We start from the raw sequence: 16,969 nt of genomic DNA, 5'->3' as shown, positions 1-16,969 counted from the left end.
TGTCCATAGACTTCTATTGGCAGCATTGATTTATATATAACCCGTAGAAGTCTATGAGAAGTAACAAGAAGCTGCAGTGCATGATCAGTAACATCCATAGACTTCTCCAGGCTCTAGTATGAACCAGAGATGTCGATGAACAAGTTGTGTCAGAGGGCAGAGGAGAAGTAATAAGCGGACACATCGCACAGGATCAACCAAACTCAAAACGGACCAGTATGGCACCCTGGATGTGAGAGCGCTTCCTGATTATTTTCCTGGGGCAAAAGATATTTCTTTATCTCATAAACAGTGCAATATATTTAACTAAAGTACCTTCTAAAGTATTTTTTTGAAGTAACTCCATTGTGGCTATTTTAGTTAATGGGAAAACAATCTTGAGATTAAAGATTTAGAAGAATATGAACAGTGTAACACCAAAACGCTATTTTACAGAATGACTTTAGTGTTTTAAATAAGCAGAGTTTGCAAAAAGAAAATTCAGTATTAGGACTCATACTCACTTGTGAGAGACTCGCACAATTCTCGTGCGAGTCTCTCACATGAAAACCTGGCACTGCCGCCGGCACCCAGACAGGAGCGTGCGGCTGCATGTATTTCTATGCAGCCGACGCTCCGGTCCCAGTGCCGGTGGCAGTGCCAGGTTTTCATGCTAGAGACTCGCACGAGCATCACGCGAGTCTCTCACAAGTGAGTATGAGTCCTAATCAAGAGAAACTAGACCTGTTTACTCCAAGAACCTAAAAATGAATCAATTAAAGGTGTTGCCTAAAGGAACCTGTTTCATGTTGGCCAAATTCCAAGCAGCATGAATCACCTGACAGGTTCCCTCTCACTAGACTGGTTTGAAAAGTGTTTAGAAATGGAGACTTATTTTGGTAAAAAGAAGAAACAGTAGATATGCCAAATGACTCCGGAATTTTGGTCCTAAACATTGGTCTACTAGGTCAAACAAGAGGTGGTGTAAGGAAAACTGTGGATCACACAGTATTAGTCACTCATGTCTTAGGCACATCTTCTGTTTGTGTGGTCTAGTTTTAGGCTGTCTTAATTTAAGATTGCTATTAATAAGCTTTCCCCTGTGCTCAGAGCACCCCTTCAATGGTTAGAATACACAGATTTAACTAACAGTGCAAAAAGTAAAACGGCTGTCAGGGCCTATCGACACTTAGAAAAGAGGTCACTTTCATGATGACAGTCCATGATAGAAAGGGGGACATGAAGGAACAGTAGAAAATTAAACACACACTTCTGGGAAACTAAGGGATAAGAAAAAATATTCATTAATTTACATCCTGAAGTCACTTTTTTGCTACAAGTGGTTAGATAATGCTCTTTTCCAATTTTTGCTGTAGGATTCTCTAGCTACCTGTGAAATTGAGTTTTGTACAGTTTTATTTAATCAAACTTAGCAACACTTTATAAAATAAAATAATGGTTCTTCACATTTGCATAGAACAATAAATACAGTAAGGATACAAAACATATGAAGATACAATATTCACACTTGCATTTATATTTTTTCGTCCCACCAGCAGGACTACTTTCCATTCATGCCACCTTGTTCTTATAACACTTCTTGCTCCATGTTCTTAGCACGCTCAAACAGCGCCATTATTTTGGTCGCTGGCACACAGCCTTCACGTAATATTGTAATAGATCCTGAAATAAAGTGATGTCAGGTGGTAAATAATAATGTTTAAGATGCAAACCTACATCAAAGTAGTCTTTGTTATGTTTTTATGGATTAAAGAATTTGGCCTCTTTGGATGATCTCTTTCCACATCCCTATTTGAACATATGAAGATAATTTTGAGAAATATCCCATTTGGGACCTGTGTCGTTAACCTGTCAGTGGTCACCTGGCATGTCCAAAATGGCTACCATGGACAGGCTTAGCATAACTCACTCTGTGTACCAGATTGCATGTGTTGCGTTGGCATTCCACCCTTTAAACCCTGTACAGTGATCAGGATATACTGGGTTTCGGTTATGGAGTCACATGCTGGCCGATGGTGCAAGCTGGCAGAAGTCAAGTAGCCAGGCAAGGACAGTGAAGGTACAAAATTGAAAGTCAAAAGAATGGTGAGGAAATTGGCTGTGGTCAGACAACAGGAATACAAATAAGCAAAACAGGAGCTGAAAGCAAAGGACAGAAGCAAAGTAGACAAACTATATCTGGCAGCTCCCAGCAGTAAGCTGGAAGTACCAGTAGGGTGTGGTGCTGTCTCATAGGCCAAAGCAGAAAGCTGATTACTCCAGCTGGGCAGCACACACCCAGTCACCATAGTCGCAGGTGCTGAACAGAGGCTGTGCCACCCAGAGAGTCTGGTGCCAACGCCTCTTCCATCACCTGTGCTGCTCATGGAATGTAAGCCAACCAAGATTTCCAAAGAGGAAACTTAAAGGGAACCTGTCTCTAGAAAAAAACGATATTAACCTGCAGATATTGGATGAATCTACAGGTTAATACCGTTACTAGCCTGCCCAGTGCTGGCACTTAAACAAATTCTGAAGCGAGAAAATCAGCTTTATTCCCCCAGTAGAGTTCTGGTCACAGGGGCGGAGCCAGTACGGGTTCAGTCACTGCTCAGTGTAAAGAGCGGTTACAGCCATCTCTCTGTATACTCAGAGCAATAACTGAACCAGTGCTGCATCACCCTCTTGACTGAAACCAGGACAATGCATAGGGAATAAGGTTCATTTTCTCCAGCAAGGTTCGGCTATGTGTGAGCACCAGGTTGGTTAATAACGCTATTTACATTAACCTGCAGATTTACCCCTTATCTGCAGGTTAATAGCATTTTCTTTGGTGACAGGCTCCCGTTAAACAATATTTTTGCTTCCAATAATTCCCCAATAATGAGTAGCAACCCCATACTGAAGCTATGAATGCTCTTCAGGTCAGGGGCAAAGCTTTAGTGGCGAGAAATATCTGCTGATAAGATTTTTTAGCCTTATCATTATTTTCTACAGTTCCTATTAGAAGTTTTGGGTGTGTATATCATTTTGATACCTTCATCTATTTTGGTGCAGATTACGACTGTTGATCCTACGATCTCGTTGGAATAACCATCACACAGAACAGCATCCAATTTGTGGCTCAGACGGCTGGGGAGAAATCACATAATACATGTCATTGTACGTCATTAGGACGTGACGAGACATAAGAGGACCTCTACATATTCATCATTTCCTGATATGTCCAACATATACAGCAGAATAGAAAGACATCATATTTACACCAACATAATCAATAAATGTTGCCAAGTATCAAACTCTAATAATCATGGAGCCTAAATTAGCACTCTCCCTATGCATACATATTATCTCTTAGCAAATGGAGCATCCAGATGGCTCAGCCAAAAAATGTTGTAGGGTGTTTAATGCTCTTGCATCATTACTCCAAGATCTCATTTACATACTTAATTGTCAGACTGATCCCTAAAGAGCACAGAGAAACTTTGCACTGTCTGACAATGGCATCAGTTGTATACTACTAAGGCAAAAACCAGCAGGTCACATGCAACTGAAACTGTCTGTTCCAGCTCAACCTGCCCGTACTGGCTCAACCTGCCATGTACCTGACAGCACGGCTCGGCTGTTTTATGATGGATGGTTTCTTGCCTCTGAAATCTTGGCCATGTGTAATCTACCTGTACATTGATGATGGGAGAGATAGGAAAGGGGATTTTTTTTATTGCCTACAGCTCTGCACTTCCATTATGGAAACTTCTAATGGGAATAATTTCAATAATGGCACCATGTTATATGTTAGCAAATTGTTGCTTCATTGCATAAAGGCATATGTTTAACACTAGATGTCTGTATTATGTCTTGAGAATACAGCTGCACTCAGAAAAGACATAATATACAAACATTGAATATATGAAGTTGGATTTGCGTTACTGCTATAGAAAATGTTAAAAAATGAAGGTACGGTACTTAGCGCACAAATTGACCAATTCATGAGAGCCCATCATCCAGAGACAACTTACAAGACGTTCTTCTTTGCTGCATCCTTCCTGCCCGGGAGAGGCAAATAAGGTTAGAATCCCAATCCTTGTCGTGCTGGTGGGCTCTCATGAATTGGTCAATTTGTGCGTTAAGCACTTTCCTTTTCTAACATTTTCTATAGCAGAAATGCAGATCCAACTTCATATATTCAATGTTTGCATCTTATAGCATTGCAGAGCAGCTGTGTAGTCGTGACGGCTTGCACCTGTTCACACTTATTCTGTTGGGAGGTGCTGGTCAGTTTTTTGATAACTGTATTATGTCTTGAGACAAGATTTATACACTAATAAAGATATGTGCACACATTGCATTTTTGTTGCTTATTTTCCATGCGGTTTTGCCACAAAACCTGAAGAATTTCCTAGTACTGGCAAATGAGGTTCCTAAAGTCTTATTTACACACTAATTATTTTTTCCTTGCAGATTTAACTCTAGAGCACGTCAATTCTTACAGTAGATTTCACAATACTAAGAAGTGGGAAAAAATATGCAGCAAAAACGTATTAAAAAAGTTGCAAAAAAGTGGCAAAAATGCTCTTATTTTATGCAGCATTTCTCCCGCCAACACACCAGAATTTACAACAGAATCTCCTGCTGTAATTCCGACCGCGTGACATAGAGATTGCCTCTTACATAGCAGGTGTTGGTTATTCTAGTAAATCCCTCAGCAACCTAACCGTGTTTTTTGGCTATGGTGGATAGTCGCCCAATGTCCCAGCTGTTACATGTTAGCATAGTTTGCAGCCCATATTAAACTACATAAAGAAGTATGATCTGTAACTATGGCCGGGCTTTAGCCACCGCAGGTTATAAAGGCAATAAAAGGAAATATTCCTCATTTCTCGCTTATATTCAGACTGTTAAGCTTACTTTATGACATGATCGTGGTGAGTACTGTCACTTTCTCCACTGGGGTTGGCAGATGTAATCGCTAATGGTCCTGTCATGTCAGTGAGATGGGCTGTAACGGAGTGGTCTGGGACTCTGATCATTATGGACTCAGCGGTCCCAACGTATTCATAAGCGGCACCCACTCCTAGAATACAGAGAAAGCCAAGGAGACATGAATATCAACAGAAAATTGCATGGTTCAACAACATTTGCATATAAAACATCATAACGAAAAAAGGGGCTGACAGACATTTTATGGGCACCTGTCATGTTGTACCTGCATGGTACAGAGCAGAAGCTGAGCAGAATGATATGTAGGAAAGATAAACGGCCGAGTACTATCTGATGTTTTATCTCGCAGCACTCTGACCAATGGTATACTGTGAGACAGCGCAGATTATTTTCTCAAGCCGATTCGGTGCAAAAGAACAAAAGCAGCATGTTGTGGGAGGATCCAAGAGTCGGATTGTACGCTCTCATACATGTCTATGGGTGCGTGTGAAACATCGGACAGCACTCGGACACCAGCAATGTAGGAGATGGAGAAATTACTTTCTCCATCTCCTCCACACTGCGCTGGGATTCTCTCATGTGAGGGGACCGGAACTCAGAGCACTGACACTTGGATGATGCTCGCAGTAGAGTTGGAGCTGAGTGTCATTTGTATAATCGGCCTAGATTTTCTCGCATGTGACCCCAGTCTTACTTGAATTTTATTCATTATTATCCCTGGTGTTTATATGCATAGGAGTCCAGTGGGTGGTCCGACTAGAGATTGACAGCTATAGCAAACTTCCAGGCTGGTAAGTATCTCTTCTGTTTTCACTTCAGTCTCTGGGAGGTGCTACATCTTAGTTGTAGGCAACACAAAGCATCAAAGTGACAGTCCTGTTTGTCTCCACAGACTTTTGGTGCTGTCAGTCAGGAAGCTATGGAGTTAACTCCTGGCTGTTTAGCTTGCTCCTTTATGATGGACGCAGGCTAGGCTGTCTTCTATTTAAACACCTAAACCTCTGACTTCCACTGCTAGTTAAGTCTAACTGCTCTGGTTCAGTCCTGCGCTCTCAGCTCCAGGTTAATTTCTTCGTATTCCTGTTGTCTGAATGTGGCTCGTTTCCTGACTATTCCTTGGCTTTCTTATTTTGTACATTGAATGTGCTCCTGGTTCTCACTCAACTACCTGACCACTCCTGTCAGCCTGAACCATTGGCTAGCAGATGACTGCATGGTCCTAAACTAAGGGGTTGATGTCTAAGTCCCCATCCATGTACAGGGGTTAAAGGGTAAAAATCAAGGTATCCCCTGAGAACTGGTAAATAGAGTGACTTTTGTTAAGCCGTTAGTCATTTTTTGAGCTCCCAGGCACTTATTGAGCACCTGAACACTATGTCTCCATGCATAGTTACACAGGGATGACTGTCAATCAATAGTAGCACTACCTACTGGATTCATATGCATACAAACATCAGGGATTTCAAGGACTAAAATGCAAATTTTACTGAAACTTTTCACACAAATATGGATATAAATCTGATCAGCTTCTTCTGCTCTATGGTGTCCGGCCTGCAGATTAGACACTATTTTCAATATGACACGTTCCCATTAAGCTATGTAAGAGTACAATGGAACTAGGTAGCAGGAGGCAAACTAGTGGCTACACAGTGACAATGCCCTGTGCATGGAAGCATGGCTACAGAAGGAAATGGCCATCTAGGTACCAGGTATACATTATGTCTTTTTATTTTCCTTGCTAAATAAAATTTACAATAACGAAGAAGAAATACTATATAATTCACTTACCAAGTCGTTTTAGCCATTCACCTTTCTTTACAATGCAGCTTATCCCTCCAGGATAGACTAAATCCATGAATCTCCACAATAGTGGACTGAATGGAGGATTTATTACCCTCAACTGTTGCAGCCTAGAAATACATATACAGATGGGCTTCTCTGAAGGTCGTTCCTGCAGGAAACATCATATGTTATAGAAAGATTAAATATATGTGACATCATATATGTGACAGTATGTATGTGACAGTATATATGTGACAGTGTGCAATATATCTTACAGTATATATGTGACAGTAGGAGCATTGATGTACTACTAAATCTCAAAGTGTTCTCACTTTTGGAAAACACATGGGCGACAATGACACAGTGTATAGATAACTTGCTTGCAGAGTATCTGTGGAGGACAGGGCCAATATAGAAAAGCTCCACATAAACCAGCAATGCCCCACCTTTGTTTCACTATTAGTAAGTTCAGCACTCATAAAAAAATGTTGTTCTAATTATTAAGACGTTAATATTAAGTATTACACATGTGCCTATTACACACACATTTACGCCATCCATGAGAACACCATGGATCTGTGACCGCTCTAGATCATCCCAAAGTGAGAAAAATGCAGTTGAGTATATCTCAATAAACTAGTGCAGGATGTTACATCAATGTCAATACAGATTTAGATATTAATAGAGTGCTTGATTTCTCAATAGATGTCCAATCTGATCTCCTCATCAAAACAGAGACACACCAAGAATGTTCTTCCTCACGTGCACCATATACTGTCTCCACCTTCTCCCAGAGAGACATTCCTGTGCTGCCATTAATACAGGCACTCACTTTTATCTACTTGTTTGCCTGGTTAAGTATGGCTCATCATATCATTACCAGTACATAGGCTTATCTTTTCAAGAACCACGCTCTTCCGAACTACCTGCATATTACACTGCTTGTAACCTGAAACATCTACAGAATACATTGTCAATCCCTTTAAAGGGAACCTTTCTTTACAGATATTGGGTAAATCTGCAGGTAAATAACGTTACACAACACTGCCTGGCCACCTTACAGAAAGCATGGCTACTGGAAGAAAATTACTTATTTCCTTCTGAGAGCCACTGGTTTTCAGTTATGGGGTGTGAAAACAAGGTAAGATCCTATTTTTTAGTATAAAAATTGCCTCTTCAGAGAGGAAGAAGAATAGAACTCTAGTGCAACCTCTCAATTTGCAGACACATGTTTTGGGGTGTTGCCCTTCATCAGTGCAAAGCACGAGATCTGATTTGGCTCTAATGAGCAGTTTCTGACTGGGATTTAAGAGGTAATGTTTCTCCATGTGCAGAGTGACATGTCAGGTCTGACATGCCAAAGTGAGGAGGCTCACTACTTTTATTTAGTTTATACCATCTGATTATTCAATAAGACTGTAGGGTTTTGTTAGTCTCACCTTTATGGTATAGATTCTGCTGATGGCATCTGGATGTTTGCATGAAGCAGCCAAAGCATAGACGGTATCTGTTGGGATGCCACATACACCTCCACTTTCCAGTGTTTTTGCTATACTTCTCAGGCCACTTGTACGATGAGACTGAGGCAGGGCGCATGAACTAGGAACAGCTTCCTTGTTCTCTGGCATTTGCTTCTATGACAACATTATGTTACAAAGTTAATGATTATTCCAATATTAACTGCTTAACTGCTTATTCCTTGTCATGTCCTTAATGACTCACGAAAATATACAGAGGGCATTAGAAAAAATGAGCTTAAAGTAGACTTGAAAACATGATTTTTTTATTACAACAACCCCACCTGATGGTCTATCACATGGTGGACTTTTTTCACGTGTATTGTACTCCCCTACGGTTCAACCTCCTTCCTACTCATAAACCATCTTGAACTAAATATTTCACTTTACTTGCTCTTCTATTCTATGCTAAAAATCTCATAATATCTTAGCACAGCATCACTTGGTGAGATGGAGGTAGTACAATCTCACCTTGCTGAGGGCACAATGTAATTATCTTTCCTCCTATATCCTGATAGCTAAGTATATATTCATGGAGACAGAACTGTCATATTCCTCTTTATAACTGCATGGCAGGAGGTCTCTAATCATCATCAGTGCCTATGATAAGAGTTTGTGCCAACCTTATAAAGAACTTGTATGAACTTGTATAAATTTGAATGATACATACAGGTCGAGTAGGCACTAAATTAACATGTGTTCAATGCCATAGGTTATTAAGAAATTTTTGATCAACTACTTTCTCTTTTTATTGTATGCTATTAATCTGATAACATCACAGCACAGCATCACATGGTGAGATGAAGGTGGTAAAATCTCATCCTAGTGGAGTGACAGTGTAATTATCCTCCCTCCTATATTCTCATAGGCAAAGTATATATTCATTGTCATATTCTTCATTATAACTGCATGGCAGGAGCTGCCTAATCATCATCAGTGCCTATGATAACAGTTTGTGCTCACCTTGTGAAGAGCTTGAATGGTACAGTCTATGTAAGTAAAAGTGATGCAGTAGTAGTAGGCACCTAACGAACATTTTTGTCAACGCCATGGCTTATTATGTAATTTTTGATCCATGCCTGCTGTAATGTAATGTGACTAAGCAGCCCCACTATGCAAATGGCATAGATTCTCTGTTATAACTTTGTTGATCTCATTGAGTGCTGCCTCATCAGTAAAGCCCCACTAACTCAGGTATAAAGTGTTTCACTCATTATGATTTAATAGAATCACCCAAGTGTTTAGTTTAATCATACAAATAGTAAAAAACAAACAGGTGAAATTGACGCATGGAATTCCAAAATGGGTCAGGTGAGAAATACTAGTTTTTATCACAATATCCCTTTTCCCATGCATTTGATATTGCATCAACCATTATAAAACCAGACAAGTAATTCTTAACCTGGGCCACCTATTCCATTACTAGGTAGTGCTTACCTTGAACAATGGAGGTCCCAGTGGAATCAGTTCTTTGTTGAACAAGCAATTTATCATAGAAGCCACAAAGCCATAAAGGCAAATGATGCTAAAGATGGAAAGCACGGTTACTGGAGGGGAAGAAATTGGAAAAGACAAAAATGAAGTTAGCTATATTAATACCAGATAAAATATAAAAAAAAGTGAATTTCAAATTATTTTTATATAAATCAATAGGACACGTGGAGGTAAGAACACCTCTTATCACTTATCAGTTTATAGAGAGGAGATGTGAAAGAAGGAGAGGCCCAAGAAAAACAGGCAGACATAGCAATACATATGTTCCTTCTTTTGAGTGCTTATTTAATGCTTTTCAGTCGGTTTCTGGCTCAGAATCAGCCTGAAAAAGACGTTGTGTTTACAATCCCTGATGAGGGTGGTCTAAGTTTTAGTAGATAAAGTAATTTTAGGTTAAATATATAATTTATGGACATCTATAGGAATAAAATAACATTTGCAGATATTTATTTTCACTTTTCAATATATAATATTCACATTGTCAATAATTTACGTAAATCTTCAGCACCCCTTAGATTTTATATAGCACTTACTCTCGAACTGCAGCGGGAGCTTTTCCAGTGTGAAGAGGAGGAAGCTGACAATCACAACCTCCATCATGACAGTAACAAGTAGAAGAACAGTGTTAGCATGAGTAGCTGCAAAAAAACAATGAAGAACATAAGGGTCTGAAGTAAAATCTGTAAAATTATTTTTTTTTTAACGGTCAACTAAATTTTATCAAGTGATGGTTTTATCCTAGTAAATATTTCAACAGCAGTGCTTAATGTGAGCCACCCATCAAAAATGTCACAGAAAAATACATGTTTCTTATAAAGTATTCATTCTGCAGATTTGCTGTATCTTGTATCTCATCACTTGAGGTTATCTAGTGGTCTTAGACTCCTTTGTTTGTGAATATTGTGTGCATCGGTTGGCTTAAAACTCCATACACATTAGATGGCTCTTGGCAGAACGAAGCTTTGGCTGATAGGCTGTAAGCCATCTCAGACCGAGTCTTACATACATATGAGGACTCATTTGGCCAAGTGTTTCTGTGTCCTCTATGTGAAAGCCACAGATGGACATCTTTGTTGATGGCTTTTTTCAGGGAGAACAATTTCTAAAATCGGACATGTCCAATCAACATCTCAAATTCAGTTGGCCAATGCCCTCATGCACATTAGAGTGTTGGTCGAACCTGCCAATCCCATTTGGTGCGGCCAACAGTAGTATGATGTGTATGGGGGGCTTCAGTTGTTGCACCTGCTGTCCTTTTAGAGCAATTTATTTAGTTGCCACACTTGTGATGAAATATGTTAATAATCAGATTTTACCACCGTCATGGCCAGGTAACAAATAATGCATGGAGTGGGGACACTTTCATTTCTCCTTATCAATCCAAAGCAAATCCTTCTATTCAATGTTCTAAAACAGTGTTCCTCAACTCTGCTCCTCGCAAGTCATGAACGGGTCATGTTTTCAGGATTTCCTGAGTACTGCCCAGGTGATAATTGTATCATCAGGACAGGCAATAATTCCATCACCTAGGCAATGCTAAGGAAATCCTGAAGACATGACCTGTTCATGGCTCTTGAGGACTGAAGTTGGGGAACACTGCTCTCAGACATAGAAAAGTCTATATAAATAGTATAATAACTTTCCTTTGCCTTTAATATACAAACTTGACGTTCAGCTCCCACTAAGCATTACTGTTAAGCTGCAGATGCTGAAGCGACCCGGTTTTCCTTCTTCTAATCTCTAAACAACCTCTCAATTTCCCTGAAGTAGTAACTACAAATTATACTTACCAAACATTATAAGAAATAGGTCGATTACCATAAAAGCAATTGCACCAGCCGTGAAACCTCCATCATTATCTGCAGTGATTCCCAGCAAAGAACCTAAGGATAAATGCCATTTATTAGATTTACAGACCCCCAAGGAGCACCAGTGTTCATTAGATTAAGTTGTAATTTCTTTGCACAATTAATATAAAATGGAGAATATTTATATAGATATAATTTTAAACATGATTAGCTCTAAGAAAAAAATAGACTTTTACACCAGAGATAATTTAATTTTTGTAATTACATTAACTTTTTGTATGATATAATGCATTACGTGAATTCAAATCACCTACCTGCAAATCGCAGCCACACCCAGGTAGCCCAGACGGCAGAAAAGCAAAATGGCAGAACTGAGCCAAATCTTCGCCCCGCTTGAGCATCAATTCGACTGACATATAGCTGGATAATAGCACCGGGTATAAGGACCCAGGGAATAGACAGATGCGCCTGGATTGTATAGTCTAATGAGCTCTGAATAGCAGCCAGAGCAGCTAATCCATTGCATATATAGAACAATGGGTCTGAAGGACGAGAGCTGAGGTTCTCCTTGATGTCCAGTTCTTCTCCTTGCCTCCTGAGACATTTTCTGCTCCAAACAAGAACATTTTGAAACTTTGCCTTGGCTACGACTACATTTCCAATGGGTATTAATACTTTTTCTGCAATGGAATTCACAAGGCTTGAAAATGTTGTGTAGAGAGAAATTGAGGTAAATATGCTGCAAGTCACTCCAAAAAATATGTATCCAGCCATGCTTGGAATCTGCTGGATTGTAGATACAGTCACGACAGCAAATGCCATATTATGTATCACTTCTAGTAAGTCCTTATTTAATGACAAAAAGCAAAAGACACATGAAACAGTCACAAAAAACCAGTCGCCAACCATTGACTCTCTACTCTTGGAGATAATCTCTGGTGAGACTACTACTGTAATGGTGAACTCTTCCCAAGACTTAACCAACCAGAAAGTCCCATGAAAAGCAAACTTAGTAGCATGGTAAACATCGTCTCGTAGATAACTGTAATAACTGGAACATATTTGGGAAAGCACATTGATGCTGATCCAGATGCAACCTACATAGAAGTTTTTGATGTACCCAAAGCAGTAGAATGCCATGATGAAGGGTGAGATGGTATCACACAGGTAACCTAGTGCCATGGGCTCAGCATACTTTGTATTTTTTTTCTTTTCTTCTTCAGCAGTTTTAGAAGAGTTACGATTGGCAGAACCAAGAAGTAGAACATTGAAAAGAGAATTTCCAAATCCTGGAAGTACATATCTCTGGGTAAGGCCTTTCAGAAGTAAAACTCCTGCTCCATAAAGTCCACACAATACTATTATTAACTCCAAAACCCCAGATACCACTAAGGCCCAGCGGCCAAATAGCCCTACTGCCTCAAATATTAATGTTAGGGTTAAAGCCCCAAACACAAAAGGCATTATGTAGTTGACTGTCGCAGAGCAAAATGCTAGGATGAAGGCAATTAAAATGTAAGCCACCAGTCCAGCCACGGCCCCTTCATTGACTGGAATGTGAGTGATGGTATCTACAGAGGAACTGTTACTGTTGTGGAGACCTGACTCAGAGCCCAAAACGATTCGTGTGGCACCATAACTGCTCCACAACGCAGAGAAGGCAAGGAAAGCAGTGCCACTAAGATGGTCGTACTTCCGAAAAGAAAGGAATCCAGCAATGAGTTGACTAATGCCTCCAATGAGAATCAGATGAACACCTGCAATGCAAAGGGGGAAAAAATTTACATTTTATCTTAAACCTTTTAGCCTGTGCACACTAAGAACCTATCCCAATAAGTAGTAGGTGTAATAATAACAATACTAGCAAATACTTCCTATTAGAAATGTAGTATAGTTCCTCTGATTAACTATGTCACTTACCCCATGTGCAGAGCATTGCAGTAGCTTAGGTGGTCAAGGTTACGACCACTAACATCTAACTAGCTGTTACTATATGAGTGGTCGTAACCATAGATGCCTAAGATACTGCAATGCCTGCACATGGGGTAAGTGACTTTGGCACCATATGAAACCGATGCCTAGGCGGAGCTAATAAATACCTTAATGACTGGATAAATCTTGTGTGTCTGATTGGACTTTCCATCAATAACTATTTGATTACAAATCACACAACATATTAAGTCCAATCTGTTGGTGCTCAGCTATTATTGATGGAGAATGTGAGATCACGACTTGTACTAAATAAATAATTAGTTACTAACAGTCAACAAAAATACAGAGTGGATTTCTTACCTGCAAGAATGTTTTCTGCTCCTCCAGCGCTAATAGATGTATTAAATAGGGAGAAGTTCTGCATACAAACAAGGAATGCACTGACGGCATTAGCCAGGAGGCCTAGCACGGCTGGCTCACTGTAAAACACTGCCGGAAACCCTTCCATTTTGGATGTTCCTTATTGATGAACACTCTTCCTCCAGGTCCAAAGTTTCTATTCTTCCAGTAAAAACTCAAATATTTAAATGGAGAATCCTAAAAAATTATAAAGAAATTATTACTCTAATGCGTCATTAATTATTATGGAGAACAGAAGATATATGGCACTTCCAATAAATTGGTGAACGAGAAGAGTTCCAAATATCCTTACAGTTTAATAAGAAGGTATTCTTCATCATTCCCGCTGAAATGAAAAGATTGTATTAGAATAACAATCCACAAAGTCAAAGTAGCATTTCAGCCAATGCAAGAGGGCTGTATGACGTCATTAAGTAGGACAGTATAGGCGCCTTTCCCTAGAGGCAGGAGCCACCACACAAGAACGCCTGTACTGGTGTCATACAATCGGTTTGTCTGAGGAAGGCCCCGACTTACAGGCCAAAACGTCACTTTGAGCTTGTTAATTGTTACTGTAGTAAAATCATACAGATCTTTTATTTTCACTGGGCGTGCTGAGCACCTTCTTACTGTAAGTTGCTATTGTGCCATGTATGTATTTATGGGGCAAAGCATTTGTGCTACATTGGTAATATTTTCTTAGAGTTTCATGCATTTCTGCGTAAATTAAGCCTTAAGTGGTTTTACCAGTCTTACGTAAATATTAATTACTAAATTGTAAAGATCGGCAGCTTTCCGATATCCAAGGAAAGGCGTCAGGCTCAACCAAGTTAGTGAAAAACGAATTTTATTCCCCAGAACTTCATACATAGAGGATAAAAATACTCAGTACAGTGACAGACAAGTGATGATATTGACGCGTTTCTAGAGACTAAGCTCCCTTAATCATAAGGATGCTTAGTCTCCAGAAACGCGTCGATATCATCACTTGTCTGTCACTGTACTGAAGATTTTTATCCTCTATGTATGAAGTTTTGGGGAATAAAATTCATTTTTCACTAAGTTGGTTCAGCTGGATGCCTTTCCTTGGATGTTTTACACCCTGACACAGCGAGTCCGTGCTCCCGAGGCTATCAAGATGCACTGACGGGTGAGCTGGAATTTTTCTCTCAACTTTCCAATATGCATTGTATTAAATAGTTACATATTTAGCCGGTTTAGAAAATTTAGGTCCAAAGTATAACTTTTTAAAAACCTCAGTCGATCCAGAGAAAGAAAAAAATGAACCAATAGACCAATCACAAGGTTGACTTCAGAAGGAAGTACACGGCAATCAGAATGTGGTCTGTGGTCATTAAATCAGCTCAGGAAACCAGAAAAAGAAAGTGTGTAACTTCTTTATCTAACAGAACAAGTTTCAGGTAAAGAGGTTGACCTGAGAATCTGTCAGTGAGCTTGATCTGACATCTAACAGGACAGTTTTTAACTCTTCTGTCATTTTCTGAGCCCCTCTTGGCCACAGACTACACTAAAGTAGAAGGGGCAGAGAAACAAGTACTCTGTAAAAGCCAAACAGTGAAAAATTTATAATCAAACCAAAGTGCAAAAATGTTTTTTAGCTCCAAATACAGGCATCAGTCCCCAAAGGTGAAAAACCCTTTTAAAGAACAACTTATTTTGAGAACATGTTCCAAAAATCAATTCTCCACTAGGCTCAGGACTCAGCGTACGCATGGACATTTTCCTGTATCCACAGGTTTTTCAATACCTAACATAGATAATGTCCAGCAATGCAGAAATGATCCAATAAGATTCAATCTCTATTTCATCATGGCTAACCCAAAATATAAAAAAACACAGGACCTGAAATACGTGTTTGACAAATAGAGAGTTTCACTCCTTCTCTGCAGCCTTCCGATGGGGAGCTATGAATGATCAGACCTCCCTCCCTAGCTCACACTCCGATATTCTAGAAACCTATTCCTATTTTCTTAATTATTGTGAATTCTCCTCATAATGGTCAGCATTAGCAACCGCTAGGCACGTTAATGCCATAAACTAGGTGTGTCTTATAATAAAATGCTGCAACTGTTCTACACTTTTATACTTTCTTTATAGATTCCAATTGTATATGATTCCAGAAAATACCATATACTGTTAATTATTTCCACTTCAGTGTGAACTTCTATAATAAGCTATTGCATAAAAGTAGACTATTACTGTTCTCATTGCGCTGTTATTTCTATGCATCCAAGATCTAGCTATCAACCATCTATCTGCTTAGAAATCCTCTGCCCACATATCTATCATCTACTTACATAACTATCAATCTAGAAAAAATCCAAAGAAAGCTAAACTCCACACGCTGCAATATCTCAAAAATAGAGAGACGTAGGACTCTACAAGTTAATGTAGCAAAAACAAGGTGAAACTTTTGTGTGAGAGCCTTGTTCGCATTATCACCTTTCATGCACTTTATCCTTATTGTTCTGTCTCCATAATGTCAGATAACACAGAAAGAAGCATAGTGAGCACAACATACACATCATTCATGAGAGGCTTGAGCCCTACCTGGCAGTCAGCAACCGTCTTGTGCTCTCCTAGACTCCAGAGCTTCTTCATGACTGCCGGAGAGCCGCACATTTATACTCTTACTCCAGGGGCGGAGAGATTTCTCACTGAGCCTTTAGAATTTCCAATTTTTGTTTCCTGCTGTAAAGAAACGTAACTTTGGGATATTGCAAGTGAAGAACTTCCTCGTTCCTCCAGTCTCCGATAACCTCTCACATAACATTGTGACAAGGTGGCCATTTCAGAGATATGTTATGACAAAAGCTGTGAAGTCATCCCCAGGCTATTTATATCACTGATTACCTCCCGGATATCTCATTACGAATAATTCGGATGTATTGTAGGCGCAGACTGATACATTCATTGTAGTCATTTTAACCCCTTTGGGACATTGCGATTTTCTGTTTTTGAGTTTTCGTTTTTTTCCTTCCTTTTCTTCCCAGAGCCATAACTTTTTTATTTTTCCGTCGATATGGCCGTGTGAGGGCTTGTTTATTTGCAGGACGAGTTGTACTTTAGAATGACACCATTGATTTCGCAATATAG

At 39.6% G+C, this 16,969-nt stretch overlaps 1 protein-coding gene across 1 annotated transcript; it reads right to left on the bottom strand.

Annotated features, from left to right (window-relative positions):
• Nucleotides 1–654: 654 nt before the first annotated feature.
• Nucleotides 655–16,559, bottom strand: LOC141087480 (uncharacterized). The gene is made up of 11 exons (XM_073573033.1): nt 16,424–16,559; nt 13,814–14,050; nt 11,836–13,278; nt 11,504–11,596; nt 10,247–10,351; nt 9,657–9,766; nt 8,142–8,336; nt 6,709–6,871; nt 4,888–5,053; nt 3,017–3,111; nt 655–1,662 (listed from the first exon to the last, which is right to left on the bottom strand). The coding sequence occupies exons 2-11, from the start codon at nt 13,959–13,961 to the stop codon at nt 1,568–1,570; spliced, it is 2,613 nt and encodes an 870-aa protein (XP_073429134.1). The 5' UTR covers nt 13,962–14,050; nt 16,424–16,559; the 3' UTR covers nt 655–1,567.
• Between the last annotated feature and the right edge of the window lie 410 nt (nt 16,560–16,969).

The sequence above is a fragment of the Dendrobates tinctorius genome, unplaced genomic scaffold (assembly GCF_039654945.1).
Source record: "Dendrobates tinctorius isolate UK_male_01 unplaced genomic scaffold, ASM3965494v1 ptg000034l, whole genome shotgun sequence".
NCBI classification, from domain to species: Eukaryota; Metazoa; Chordata; class Amphibia; order Anura; family Dendrobatidae; genus Dendrobates; species Dendrobates tinctorius.
Note: the sequence above shows the minus strand (reverse complement) of the source record. Positions and strands in the feature narration are given on the sequence as shown.

Bases quoted from the DNA above. Each gene is read 5' to 3' on its own strand.
- LOC141087480 (XM_073573033.1), bottom strand. From the start codon at position 13,961: ATGGAAGGGTTTCCGGCAGTGTTTTACAGTGAGCCAGCCGTGCTAGGC. The intron at 8,337-9,656 runs GTAAGCACTACC...ATGTTGTCATAG, and splicing joins TGGGACCTCCATTGTTCAAG to AAGCAAATGCCAGAGAACAA. The intron at 6,872-8,141 runs GTGAGACTAACA...TGTTTCCTGCAG, and splicing joins GCAGAATCTATACCATAAAG to GAACGACCTTCAGAGAAGCC.